This window comes from Monodon monoceros, unplaced genomic scaffold (assembly GCF_005190385.1).
Source record: "Monodon monoceros isolate NGI ecotype Baffin Bay Population unplaced genomic scaffold, NGI_Narwhal_1 Super_Scaffold_3, whole genome shotgun sequence".
NCBI classification, from domain to species: domain Eukaryota; kingdom Metazoa; phylum Chordata; class Mammalia; order Artiodactyla; family Monodontidae; genus Monodon; species Monodon monoceros.
In genome coordinates, this window is record NW_021703780.1 from 39,236,020 (window position 1) to 39,250,685 (window position 14,666).

The 14,666-nt window shown below is 42.4% G+C and overlaps 2 protein-coding genes across 8 annotated transcripts in view; one reads left to right on the forward strand and one right to left on the reverse strand.

Moving 5' to 3' along the window:
- The window catches only part of ANKS1A (ankyrin repeat and sterile alpha motif domain containing 1A), a 187,845-nt gene extending 181,414 nt beyond the window's left edge, over nt 1-6,431 (reverse strand). For 4 of the 7 annotated variants that reach the window (XM_029244363.1, XM_029244361.1, XM_029244360.1 and 1 more), the window contains exon 1: nt 6,097-6,374. In XM_029244363.1, the coding sequence (XP_029100196.1) occupies nt 6,097-6,290 (194 nt within the window). In that variant the 5' untranslated portion in view covers nt 6,291-6,374. Of the gene's footprint in view, nt 1-6,096 lie in introns of all 7 variants that reach the window. The other 3 variants (XM_029244366.1, XM_029244365.1, XM_029244364.1) reach the window with 1 other exon arrangement.
- A 111-nt stretch (nt 6,432-6,542) lies between these two features.
- Nucleotides 6,543-14,610, forward strand: TAF11 (TATA-box binding protein associated factor 11). Its single transcript, XM_029242554.1, has 6 exons — nt 6,543-6,713; nt 7,582-8,293; nt 11,064-11,212; nt 12,747-12,834; nt 13,187-13,283; nt 13,952-14,610. The coding sequence occupies exons 2-6, from the start codon at nt 8,123-8,125 to the stop codon at nt 14,080-14,082; spliced, it is 636 nt and encodes a 211-aa protein (XP_029098387.1). The 5' UTR covers nt 6,543-6,713; nt 7,582-8,122; the 3' UTR covers nt 14,083-14,610.
- The last annotated feature ends 56 nt before the right edge of the window (nt 14,611-14,666 follow it).

The following is a 14,666-nucleotide window of genomic DNA, read 5'->3' on the forward strand; positions in this document are numbered from 1 at the left end:
CTGCAACTAAAAAAGATCCCTCATGCCACAACGAAGATCCTGCATGCCGCAACTAAGACCCGGTGCTGCCAAAATAGAAATAAACAAATATATATATAAAATAGATTCTCTTTTTAAAACTTTTTTTCAAAACTGAACTTCAGAGAATTAAGGGAGATCGCTGACTTAACAAACTTATGTTAAATTATCTTTTACTACCAGTAGATGCCTTACTCAGTTTAACATTAGCCATGCTCTAGACATTTAGATATAAAGTAACCATGCTGCAGTCATTCCCAGGCATGCCACCTTTTTTGTTTTGTTTTGATTTTTTAACAGGGGGACCACATTCTGCTTTTGAGAAAGCAAAAATGTACAGCAATTCCAAATGAAAGGAAAAGGGTTGCCATCCCAATAAAATTATACTTAAAGAAGTATTTTAAGAAGTTCTTTAAAAACCATTTTTAATGAATTAAGAAGGTTTAGTGGAAGATCCAGAAAACTGCTATCCTAGTAAATAGTTGTGTTTTTTGTTGTTGTTTTGCTTTTGCATTCTCTTAGAAGAGCAGGAACTTAGATCACACAAATCCATGAGTTCCTGCTTCTAAGGCCTCCCATTCTACATCCTTACATGGTCAGTGTTACACTCCTCAGGATGTTAAAATCATCTTGCTCAAAATAGGCACATTCAAAAGAAATCTAGCCCAGTAGGAGGGCAAAAGTAAAAGGGTCAGCATGAGAAAAAGCTGTCATGTCACTATAATTTCCAAGCTACACATCCATTCTCGGGGGCCATTTCAATAGAATGGTTAGGGTAATCACTCTTTTTTTTTTAAGTATGAATTCCTTAAATAAACATCAGGAATCCCCTTTCTTTTTTTTTTTTTTTTTTTGCGGTACGCGGGCCTCTCACTGTTGTGGCCTCTCCCGTTGTGGAGCACAGGCTCAGCAGCCATGGCTCACGGGCCTAGCGGCTCCGCGGCATGTGGGATCTTCCTGGACTGGGGCACGAACCCATGTCCCCTGCATCGGCAGGCGGACTCTCAAGCACTGCGCCACCAGGGAAGCCCAGGAATCCTCCTTCTTTAAAACAATGAATAACTTTGTCATATCTTCTGAATTTGGAGAGAACCCGTTATTGTCCCTCAAATGGGATCCAATTTTCAAAACTTTCCATTCTTCGGGCTTCCCTGGTGGCGCAGTGGTTGAGAATCTGCCTGCCAATGCAGGGGACATGGGTTCGAGCCCTGGTCTGAGAAGATCCCACATGCCGCGGAGCAACTGGGCCCGTGAGCCACAATTACTGAACCTGCACGTCTGGAGCCTGTGCTCCGCAACAAGAGAGGCCGCAATAGTGAGAGGCCCGCCGCACCGCAATTAAGAGTGGCCCCCGCTTGCCACAACTAGAGAAAGCCCTCGCACAGAAACGAAGACCCAACACAGCCATAAATAAATTAATTATTTTTTTTAAAAAAACAACTTTCCATTCTTCATTCCTTATTTCAGAACCTTTTCATATCTTTGGGAAATTCATGACTGTCTTTGGATAATCTCCCCACCACCCACAGTAGAGTAAAAATCTAGTTTATAGTCAAATTTATTGCTACTGTCTATAAATTTTCAGATTTCTACAGCAAGCCTCCTTGGCTTCTTTTCTTATTCACTCTTCTCATGCTTAAGAAATCAGGTATATAGGGCTTCCCTGGTGGCGCAGTGGTTGGGAGTCCGCCTGCCGATGCAGGGGACACGGATTCGTGCCCTGGTCCCGGAGGATCCCACATGCCGTGGAGCGGCTGGGCCCATGAGCCATGGCCGCTGAGCCTGCGCGTCCGGAGCCTGTGCTCCGCAACGGGAGAGGCCACAACAGTGAGAGGCCCGCGTACCGCAAAAAAAAAAAAAAAAGAAAGAAAAAAAAAGAAATCAGGTATAGAACTTCCCTAGACTATGACACAATCTATTCCTCAATTACAACCTTTGGTCTGTTTTTCTGTGCTTCTGAACCTCAGGAGTGCATTTCACGTTACATCATTCACATTGACACATATCAGTATTTAGCTCATAATCCACTTCATAGTTTTAAGCTAATGAATTGTGTTTTCTTTTAACTTTTCCTTTCCTCAGAACTTTCTTCCCTTAGTTGTTAGAACACTTTTAATCCAAATCTTACTGTATTCTCAAACAGAAGTTGCTTTCCTGAAAATCAGTAGTTTCACTATAGCCATAAACATATTAAACTCTTCATCACATGAAAATGTGAGTGCCCTACTATGTGCCCAGGGCTGAAAAATACTGTGTTTAAAAAAAAAAAAAAAAAAGTTTAATACAGAGCCTGTCTCAAGCTACAGAATAAAGGCAACCATTCAACAATTAGAAAATGAGACAGTATTATATAAAGTAAAATCCATGCTATTCAGAACCTCTGTAGGACTAGGCATTTTAGATAACTATGCTTTCTAGATAATCTACTGCTTGTCCTTTGAAATAACAAATATTATATTTGAATCATTTTAGACAGAAAACTAAAATTTTTTGTACTTTCATTAACAAGCTATACTGAACGTAGTTTAATCTTTATTTGATTGGCTAAGAGTCACAATAAACAGATACTACAGCACTAAGCTATAGTGCAGTGATGTTTGGGGCCTAACAAGGTGTGTAGGGCTATATTCATCTATGTTAATAGTCTCAAATTACTGGCGGTGGGAAAAATTATGCTAGCCTTTTATTGCTTTTTCTCTTATTTTGCCAATCTGTCATACAGACATATCATACTGCTATAAACACTACAAGGGAACAGACCTTGTATTGGGAGAGGACTAATTTTGACAGACTACCTACTATGTGCCAGGCCTGAGATAAATTTTGCAGTGCATCTAACAATTGGCCTAGCACAAAGCAGAGGATGGGTAAACATTTGGTGGGTGAATGGCATTAGTGTGCCTGCCTGAGCAGGGCCTCTCCCTTATTTACTATTTCTAATCTGCCGTGGCTTGGCAAACAGATACCCAAGAGTAAAAGAACAGCACTTAAGACATGTCTGGCATGGCACTTTGCACGTGGCAGGTACAGCATGGCAAAACTGTACGTGCTCAACAGAACTCGGGAAGCCTAACAGTGAGCGCTTACAATGTGCCAGAAACTGTGGTGAGCTTCTTCCACACATTACATAAGACAATACCTATAAAACAGATAATATTCCCCCCATTTCACAGATGTAGAAATTGAGGCTCAGAGTGGTTGAGTAATTCACAGAAAGTCAAGCAGCTAGTCAGTGGTAGCAGCGAAATGTGAATCCAGGCAGTCTGACTCCAGAACAAGTGGTCTGAAGCGTAATACTATACTGCTTCTGAATAAGTATACAGTAAATAAGTGAAGGTCAGAAGGACATGAAGTTCATAACCACTTTTTTTCCTAGTAGAAGTCTTCTTTGCTGACTTTCTGATCCTCAGCAGGTATGTTCTCAATTGGTGAGGGTTACTATATGTAAAGCAATAAACTGTGAAATCTAGGCAAGCAAAGTATGAGTTGACGTGCTACTGTTCACTGCAGATAACGGGTTCCAAAGTAGAAGCCTGAGAGATCTGTGTGTATTAGGGTCATTAGGGAGGGCTTTAAGAGGTTAAGACCTAAGCCCAAGCAGTATAAGAGAAAAGGGATGGGTGAGAGAGGAGGCATTTTGTAGCTTAAGAATAAGCACAAAGCCTTTGTAGAATGGGGGTGGGGGGTGGGTTGGGTCATAAACATATGAGTAGACAAACATACTTGTGATCCAGAACATTTATATCCACTGCAGCTGTAAGCTCCTATTCCTGCCTGCTTGACTTGGTCACTCCAAACAGCTGGACAAACGTAGGCTGCAATTGACAATACTAGTGGGGTAGGATATGGCAGCTAATGCAGGGGCCAAATCTGAAGCTACGATTCCACAGCTCTCATTAAATAACCCAGGGTCCTTGAGGTGGGGTGTGTGGGCATAGGAGACCTACCCTCTACTATTTCCAAACCTAAAAAGGGAGGATATGCTGACCTAGGGATTATCTAAATGCATGGTTTCATTTTCTCAGAAATCTTTCACTAGGTTTAATCAGAGTCACCTCTAATTAATGACATACCTAGTGTAACTAGTGCCTGCAGATCCTCCCTGCCCCTAGGAGTCACAGGGATGAGAGACCGGGGCAGCTCTGAGGCCGTATACCATCTCGACAACAGATACAGGAGCAAGTCAGAAGGAGTCAGCTCTCTTACACAAGGGAGTGGAGACAACATCCACCCTTTATGACAGAGACTGGACATATTAACGTGAGGCCCAAAGTAAAAAAAAAAAGAAAATCAACAAAGATTTTCTAGTCTTGCTTAATTACAAGGTAGTTAAGGGGGGGGCGGGTAAGGTATCTCTGGCAAACAGACAAATGCTGTAGCATTCAGCTCATTAGAGACAGGCACCTCCAAACCGGTATGGTCTTTCTCTCATCTCTCAGACATCAGAAGTGCAGGAATATCAAAGTAATCCAGGTAAGATTCAAAACCCAATTTATGCATTCGAAGTACATTTATTGAACACCTGTGTCAGGCACTGATATAGGAACTGGGAATAGAAACATAAAGACTAAGTCACTCTGAAAGATGGAAGTATAGCCATCCATTATTATTATTTCTTTTTATCACACCCAACCTCTTAAGGCTCCAGACAGAAAGTTCTTCTAGTGACCCACTGGCACCAAATAAGTCTCCTTTCCCACCTCAGTGCCCCTGATCATGGTGTGCCCACTTGGAACGCTCTCATAGTACTTCACCTACCCAAATCCTCACATCCTGCAAAGTCAGGTGAAGTCCCCCTCCTCCTGGAAGCCCTGATCTCCATCTCATCCCACAGTGATGTCTCATTTCTCTGAACTACTAACAGTGAGTACCACCATCAGTTTATGTAGAAATGTATCATTTCCTAATTGATACTTTTATTTATTCAACAAATCCTGAGTACTAACTATGTGACAGCATTGTTCTAGGGGCTGGAAATTGCTGCAAATGGTACTGGTTTTTGCCTCCCCAAAAGAACCCCCTGGGAGAGTTCTCTTAGACTGCTTTTTAGTATCTTCCTGTATAGACCTGGGTTTGCACTCAGTGCTTAATACCTAACAATTTATCAGAGGCTTGGGCTTTTTTGGTCCAAGCTCACTCAAACCGAAGTTACATAAACTAATGGGGAACAAAAGCGAATGAAGCCATTTCTAAATGAACTTCCACTTCTTAAAAACCTCAAGAAAACAAGGAAGGAAAAGAAAACCGGCTATGAAAGTGCTGCTGAAACAACACATTTTACTCACACTGACAAAGCACCTACAATCCCCCCTCCAAGCCACATAAAAACGACCTTTTTCTCTCAATCCCTACAGCTCCAGATTCAAGTGTTTATTTTAACAACAGACCTTGGAAAAGTTTAAAGCACCCCTCAGCTTCCTAAACAAGTCTTTCTAAAGCTTTATTTTTTGATGAATAAACCCCCTGATGAACCCTGCATATGCCACTTAACAGACTAATCCAATGAGATTCACTATAAGGAACCAGAATGGAAGCTTCAAGCACAAGAGGGGCTCAAAGAAGAACACTTTGAGCGTGATAAACCCAGAAGCAATTTTAATATAAACAACAAAAGCCACGTCCTGCAGAGCCTGGTGGAAGGTTCCAAGTTCCCAAAAAAAGGGAATCAAGAGAATTCCTCCAAGGGAACCGCGAGATTCTGCAAGGCGTGGGATTTTCTGCAGGAGATGAGGGAGATTTAAAATATACATATTTTCTGCTCTAAAGTGGCTTGTGAGATACAACAGCTGGCACCCAACAGCGGGCGAGGGTGAAACCCGGCTGTGCCATGCGGCGGAGGCTGCCACCTGGGCACTCCCACCATTCTTCGCTGCCGGGTTAGGCGAGACGAGGAGAGCCTGACGCCGCACGGACCCGCACCGGCGACCCTCGCCCCTTGGGCCGCCTGCCCTCGCCCCAGGGCACCCCGCAAACCCACCCCACCAGGGCCTCCGGAGCCCCGATCTCTCTGGGGACCCAGGAGACGGGCAGGGGAAGGGGGGTCTCCAGGCAGCTGCCCAGCCCCGTAGCGTTACCCACCTGAGCAGGCTGGAGAGGGGATGGCTCGAGGAGCCGAGACCACCGCCGCCGCCGCCGCCGCCGCTGCCTCCCCCTGAGCCCCCGCTGCCGCCGCCCCCGAAGCCTGAGGAGAGCCGCTTCCCGGACAGCAGCTTCTCCACGGCCGGGAGGTGTCCGGTGCGGGCCGCCTCCAGCAGCTCCTGCTCCTTCCCCATCCCCAGGGCCGCCGCCCCCGGACCCCCTTTCCGGGGCCGCCGCCAAGCCTGTTCTGGCTCGCAAACTTTCGGTCTCCGGGCAACGCGCCCCCCAAACCGGCCGGGACACCACCCCCCTCCCCCCGCCTTTTCCCCCCCCAGGAGCGCGTCACTTCCGGGATCCGGCGTCACGCGTCAGAGCGCCCCCGAGCCCCGCCCCCTTGCCCACCTAGCTGGGCGGGGCTCAGCGAGCGGGAGCAGGTGGTTGTGGTCTGCGCCAAGTGCACCCCGCTGCGCAGAGATAGGCCTCCCAGGTCAAGAGGAGAGCGTCGCAGGGTCACCCGCTGTATAAGTGGAAGGGAAAAAACGTGGTTCACCTGTCTGCGCCTCCCGAAGTGCGCTCCTTTTCCAAAGGTTTTGGGAGCTCGCAGGACACAAAATACGGTAATTCATCCAGGCGTGTAGAAACAAAGAGAGGAATATGGTAACGCGCACCTACATTTCCAAGGCCATTCCTTCTGAACACATAAATATGTAATGGATGTGGGAATCTAGTGATAAAGACGTGAGTAAAATGCCCCCCTCCGTACCGCAGTGAGGAAAGAGAGGAAAATTTTAAAAGGGAAATATCCGCACTTCATGCTCCCAATCCCTGAAATGGCTCGTTAAAGCGAAACACTCAAATGAAATATCTCCCTCCCAGTAGGATTTGTTTCCCCTTACTTTTTTTTTTTTTTAAGCCGCCCCCGAGGCATGCGGGATCCTAGTTCCCGGATCAGAGATCGAACCCGCCCCTCTTGCAGTGCAAGTGCGGAGTTCTAACCACTGGACCGCCAGGGAAGCCCCTATTTCCTCTTACTTTTTTTTTTTTTTTTTTTTTTTTTGCGGTACGCTGGCTTCTCACTGATGTGGCCTCTCCCGTTGCGGACACAGGCTCCGGACGCGCAGGCTCAGAGGCCATGGCTCACGGGCCCAGCCGCTCCGCGGCATATGGGATCCTCCCGGACCGGGTCAAGAACCCGTGTCCCCTGCATCAACAGGCGGACTCTCAACCACTGCGCCACCAGGGGAGCCCTCCTCTTACTTTTGATGACATTAACCAAAGTGACATTAAAAGTCAGATTTGTAAAACCGACCCCAATCTTGAGTCCTCGTGAATTGGGAAAATCATACAATTGCGTAGAATCCGCCTGTTTTTTGTTTGTGGTGCTAGGACTGTTCCTGGCTCGAAGTAGACGCTCAGTAGTTGTGGAGTTAATACGGCATTGTTTAAATTCTGTTCAAGCTGTATGACTATTTTCTTTCTTTTTAGGTGCTTGAGGAACGGAAGAGAAATGCTGGCAATTCAATGTTAACACAAGCCCGAGGTCTCTGTCCAATTGAACTGTAAGAGGTTGAGTTCCTGCCTGCGTTTGCCCGGTAGCCGCATCCCACAACAAGGGCGAACAACGGAATTGAGTTTTCTCCTGTCCCCAAACTTTACTCTGAGGAAAGCGGATTAAGGACGGAGTTCACTGACACTGCGTTTTGAGAAAGACGGAAAGGAAAAAGAAGCCCTTCAGTAAACAACAAAGCTCTCTTTTACAAATGCTGGTTTCCCAAGGTGGAAAATCCACAAACTTATTTCCGTGCCCTCAATTTTCCCTCTCCCCACCGCCACCAAATCAGACGTAAATCGGATCCCTGAAGTCCTCTAGGCGCGCCTCTAAATGACCCCGCGGAGGAGCGGTATGGGTGATGTCATAGCAGCGCGACGACAGGAAGTAAGCTCCTGGGCTGCGGTGCTGCGCAGAGTCCCGAGCTCCTGAGTCTGACAGCATCGCGATCTCCTCTCCCATCTTCTTCTCGCCGCCATGGATAATGCCTGCGAGTCGCCCACGGAAAAAGGTGGAGAGACAGGGGAGTCAGATGAGACGGCCGCTGCTCCTGGAAGCCCGGGGATTACTGACGCGGACGGAATCCCGGAGGAAGCTGACGGAGACGCAGATGGGGAATTGAAAGAGGCCTCGGCTGAAGAAGGCGAGGTAGGGAGAGATGTGTTGATGAGGCCGGAGGAGTTGTGTCACTGGCTGCTTGACAGGCTTCTTGGTTGGTCCCTCCCAAGCTAAGATAGTGACCCTTTGGATCTGCCATCGCGGGGTTGGGGGGAGAGAGGAGACAAAACCTTCAGAGCCGGTTCAGTTCCAGAGACCCAAGCACTGGGTCAGTATTTTTAATCCCTGCCCTTAGGCGTTAAAGCTACTTCTAAGGGAATTTCAAATTGCCTCTTGGTTTTCCTGGTGAGGAAATTGAGGTCAATGCCAATCAACACTGAAACTTAGGGCAAAAGCTAGAACCCAGGATTCCTAGTACCACTTTCACCCCAATATGGTTTCTTAGATATTGCTTAAGTGTAACTTTGTCATTATAGGCTGCGGAGTCGTCAAAGGGAGACTTTGAGGTAGTTACTAATTTAGTCACGTTCTTATCCTCTTCGGACATTTCACTGCTACCAGTGACCTGGGTGCTAATGTCCAAGGGTCTTTATAGCACCAAACCTATCAATTGTGCCATCCCAAGAGTTCAGCAGTGTTGCTCCACTGAGCATCAGTCAGGATACTAGAATCTCAGCGTTCTCTAGATTCCATTTCTAAAGGTAGAATCTTGGGGTCTTAGAGCTATAATTCCTGTTTGAATGTAAGTGTGAGAGCATGGGTGAAGACACTGAATTAAATGGAAACAGCCTTTCAGAGCATAAAGTTGTATCAAAATATATAAAGTTAAGAACTTTTAGAAAAAGAAAAACGTGACAAAACTACTTTAAGAAGGAACTTTTAAAACAGATCTCAAGGACAGAAAGGATTTAAGTAATAATTAGCTTAGTCCAGTAAAAAGCTCACTACATACAGAAATTTGCACCTAGAAGATAAAAAAAATTTCTGATGCTTGTGAAACACTTTTTAAAATTGATCATATACCAGACCACAAAGAAAAGCATAAATTCTTAAAAGTAGAAATCATAACAGATCATATCCTGTTAGTACAGTGCAATAGAACCTGAAATTAAAAACAAAAATTTCTCCCACTCCCACTCCCTCCAAAAAACTAACACCTGGACATTTTAAACTAGTTCCTAAATAGCCTTTGGATTAAAGAAATTAACAAAGAGAATGCCACGTCAAATCCAATGGGATTTGACCAAAACTTTATTTAAAGAAAAATTCATAACCTTACATATTTTTACTAACAAACAAGAGATATTGAAAATAAGCACCCAGCTCAAGAAACCAGAAAAAGAACAAAATAAACCAGAAGAATGTAGGAGCAAGGAATTAATCAGGATGAAAGTAGATGTTAATGAATTAGTGCTTTAAAAACATAAACAATAAAATTAAGACCTGGTTACTTGAAATGTAAATGTACAACATTATGAAATAAGAAAGGGCTATAGGCACTGATACGGAGATCTTTAAGCTTTAAGAAAATTTGATGTTCAAGTTTAGAACAAGTAATTTTGAAACTTCAAGAAAAATGGCTCATTTTTAAGGATAATATAAATCACCAAAATTGAAGCACAGAGAAGTTAGAAAATTTGTATATATCAGTAACTAGAGAAGAAGTTGAAAAGGTTGTTAAAGATTTACTGCCTTCGCTCTCAACGTACTTCTCATATTCCTGTATGAGTTTAAATGTGAGCTTCTCTTTAAGGAAACAGAAGTTAAATCTCATTAATGAGGTTTGTTGTATCCTTAGATTCTATATTGTTGGAGGGGATGAAGTTTGGATTTTTTTGGTCATTATTAAACAGATATTAAACATCTAGCATGAGTAAAACAATGGTAAATATTTATGTGAGGAGAGATAAATAAGAGACAAACCTATCTTCAAAAAGTTGTCAGTCTAGGGGCTTCCCTGTTGGCGCAGTGGTTAAGAATCCTCCTGCCAATGCAGGGGACACGGGTTCGAGCCCTGGTCCGGAAGGATCCCACATGCCGCAGAGGAACTAAGCCCGTGTGCCACAGCTACTGAGCCTGCGCTCTAGAGCCCGCGAGCCACAACTACTAAGCCCGCGTGCCTAGAGCCCGTGCTCCGCAACAAGAGAAGCCACTGCAATGAGAAGCCCGTTCACCGCAACAAGGAGTAGCCCCCAATTGCTGCAATGAGAGAAAGAACGCGCACAGCAACAAAGACCCAATGCATCCAAAAATAAATTAATTAAAAGAACTAAAGAATAAATAAAGTTATCAGTCTAGTAATGGGAAGTAAATATTTGCATGATACAGTGGTATTGAAAGATAGGAAGAAAAGAGCCCTACGTGTGGGAGAAGCTCACTTTAAAGTCCCAAATTCAAAAAAACACTGCTTTGATGAGAAGGTGCCTCCTTTTTAATATTCTTTCCACATGGAATCATCATCAGTAAAGAGATCTATAGATTTAGACGAAGAAGAGCTGGCTGGGTGGAGAGGACTTTTATGACATCCCCTCTAAAGAATGAGGTCGGAAGAAGAGGATCGGGGGAGAGTGGTTTTCATGATCCTTGGCACTACATTGCCCTTGTAAACAGATAACTGGAACTAGGATCATAGCTAACCTGGAAAACTGGACTATTTAGTAGGTTTTCTTTCCACAGCTGGGCTGAAAACTCCTTTAGGAGAGACAGGGTAGCTTATATTTGATGGTACAGCCAATGCCTGGAACCAAAAACTACAGAAATAAGTGGATTTGTTGTGTTGTAATGAGAAATGATGTCTTCTTACCTTACCCAAGTCTGGGAAGTAGGCCAAATATATAAAGGGTTTCTTTTGTCTTCTTAGCTCAAGAGTCAGGATATCTCAGATTTAACAGCAGTTGAAAGGGAAGACTCATCATTACTTACTCCTGCAGCCAAAAAACTGAAAATAGATATCAAAGAAAAGAAAGAGAAGAAGCAGAAAGTGGATGAAGATGAGATTCAAAAGATGCAGTAAGTCACTTTTCTGATCTTTCCCCTTTCAAGGCTCTAACCTGACCACACAAAGTTAATACATTTTTCTTGTCCTTAAATTTTTTTTTCTTTTTTAAACTCAAAAGAAAATAAAGCACTTAATATTTTATTATGTTATGGTATAGAAAATATAAGTAAAAAGAAAAATATCACCATACCACCAAAATAAACACTGTTAATATTTTGATGTATATTCACCAAGATATTTTCTTTACACATATAAATCTATAAATTAAATTAAAAATTTCAAAGATGTTAAAGACTGTAACCTGTTTTCCACATTATATATGGTAAATGTTTTCCATGTCATTAATTATACATCTAGGTCATAATTTTCTTCAAAATGGAAATAGATTCATTATGTTTTCTGATTGTAAAAATGGTATGGGTTCATTGCAAATAATTCAGAAAATACAGAAAAATAGAAAAAATAATTACTTATAATTCCACCACCCAGAGTTTACCCAGGGTATATATTTGGGTATATACCTTTTCAGATATATTCTTTAATGTTTGATATATCAGTATATAGCTAAATATTTTCATGTCAGTAAATATGCCCATAAATCATCATTTTTAATGGCCGCATTGTATTCCATTATGTGGTTGAACTATGATGTAATCTATTTCTGTAGTTCTGGTTTTTTTTTTTTCCTCTTTTGACATTATGATCAACATCTTTGAGCACATCTTTGCATACTTGTCCATTTACTTCCTAAAATAAACTCCTAGAAGGTAATTGGTAGTTTAAACAGTATGAACATTTTCAAAGGATTTTCATTTGTATTTCCAGATTCTCCAAAAAGGTTGTTCCACCTCACAGTCTACCAGCATGTATGAGTTTGTGTCCTCCCATCCTCACTAATACCATGCTTTTTAATACTTCTTCATCTGTTTTATGAAAAATGTTAATCTTTCTTTAGTTCATCATTTTAATTTCTTTAGTTAATACTGAAGCTTAATTTTTTTCCTCTTTATATATTGGCCATTGGTATATTTTATAAATTTCCTATTCACTTCCTTTGCTCATTTTCTAAAATTGGTATGGCCATCTTTTAATTTATTTGAAAATTTAACTATATATTAAGATTATTAACCCTTTTCCATATATTTTATAAAATTTCCCCTTAATCTGTTAATGTTGGAAACTACTGGTTTGAATATAAATTTTCATATTAAATTTTTATCTTTAATGTGAAGTGTAGTGAGGTAGCCTTATGGGGAGAGAGAGCCTAATGCTGAAAACATAACCGGTATAGTGTGATTCAATGACCCAACATTGTTGTTTTTGTTCTTAGTGAAGTAAGAAAGGAACTCGTATTTCACTTATTGTCAAGTTCCGTAAGAGTAGAGATGCTTTCTCTTCATTCCTCATAAACACTAAGCCTAATACTATTGATCCCTTGAAAAATTTATTTTTTAAATATCTGAGACTTGCTTTTATTGACATAATAATATACATCTTAAGTATTCATTCTTATAAGTGAACTTAATTACCTGAATCTTTGTCTAGAATCCTGGTTTCTTCTTTTTCTGAGGAGCAGCTGAACCGTTATGAAATGTATCGCCGGTCAGCTTTCCCTAAGGCAGCCATTAAAAGGGTAAGGATGGACTACCACACTCATTTCCATGAGCTATGAGAACTGAATGAGACTCAAGAGCTGTATCCATTGGCATTTTGAAGTGAGGTGTTAGGCAAGTTGGTGGAACATTTAGGCAGGAAAATAAAAATAGCATGCCCCTCAATAATCTGACCAGTTGTAATTTTGTATTCTAGGGATAGGGTCTCAACAAATAGAATAGGCCATTATACACCTGAATCCTTTTGTTTTACTGGTGTCAATTTCAGATCCAGCCTTTAGTGAACTCTTTCAGTGCAGAGCTCTTATGGGTACTATGTTCCAAAGCCAGTCCTTGACTACCTTAATCACAGTCTTTTGTCCTTCTTTCAAGCTGATCCAGTCCATCACTGGTACCTCTGTGTCTCAGAATGTTGTTATTGCTATGTCTGGTATTTCCAAAGTTTTCGTCGGGGAGGTGGTAGAAGAAGGTGAGTGGTGTTGGTCTAAATACTGGATTGAGCCTGTCGTGGTCTTATTTCCAAGAATATCTATAGTGAGGGACTTATTAAGGCACCAGTGGTGGTTTCCATTTACACTATAAAGGGAGCCTTGCATTCGGGAGAGCATGAACATTATTCCTTGAAAATTTCAATACTGGAAGGCCTGGAAACACCTAGGAAATCTGCCCTCCTGATTCCTGTCCTCAGCCCAGGGTGACAGAAGCAGACTCTGTATTTTCCTCCAATGGATTTTGCTCATTTCTGCTGCCAAAAGTAAAGGTACAAAAAAAAGCAGTCACTGGGGCTGACCAGTGTGGTATGGTGAGTAGTTGTCCCTGATGTTATGATCCCTGGGAACTGCCCCCTGTCCATCAAGTAAAGAACCTGGCTGCTGCCCATTGCTAATTTCTAGCTGGTGAAATATCTATTCTTTTAAGGAGAAGATATGTTTTAAACTGTTGCCTATGATAATACCTGATGTGGGATATACTAAAGCTAACATGATACATTTTATAGCATTCTCTTAAGAAGGGAAAATGTGTTGGTTTATTTCTTTAGCAAGCTTAAGAGAGTTAATGAGAATTACAGGACTCAAAAGGATTGTAATACATAAGCTCTTGTGTGATAATGAAACTCTCTCCTTGCCCTCTGTTTAGCACTGGATGTGTGTGAGAAGTGGGGAGAAATGCCACCGCTACAACCCAAACATATGAGGGAGGCTGTTCGGAGGCTGAAGTCGAAGGGGCAAATTCCCAACTCGAAGCACAAAAAAATCATCTTCTTCTAAACCACAGTCTAGAAGGGCCTGGTACTGAAGGAAGAAGTACTCGTTCCAGACTTTCTATTGCATGAGACTCTCTGCACTGGTGCTTTTAGTATCTCAGTCCTCGAAGGATTCCATGATGCTTTAATCTCTTCCTCAAAACTCTCATATTCATTATACCTTGAAGGCATGCAGCCTGTTTCATACTTGCCTTGACTAAATCTTGGGACCTCTGAGGGCATTCTGAGGCATTTAACTATTACTGGATAGTTGGAAGAAGAAAGGTTGGTTAATGAACCTTAAGCATCTTCTGGACAGGAATGCTGCTTTCAGAAAGAAAACCCTTCCAAGACGGTTTGACGGTTTCACATTGAAGCCTGAAGTTGCAATGACTTAGGTTGTTTCTTACATTTGGTTTTAAGTAAATGAAACAATCAGAAACTTTTGACTTGTGATACTCTACCGTGAAGGACACGGTGACAGCAGGAGTAGTGGAATAGTCTGTCCTTGTAAACATTTTGGTGAGTGATCATTAAACTGTTTTCCAACTTGCCATGTTTGCATTCATTTTCTGTCTAGCAGGTTGGAATGGTGGGGAGAAGTTCATC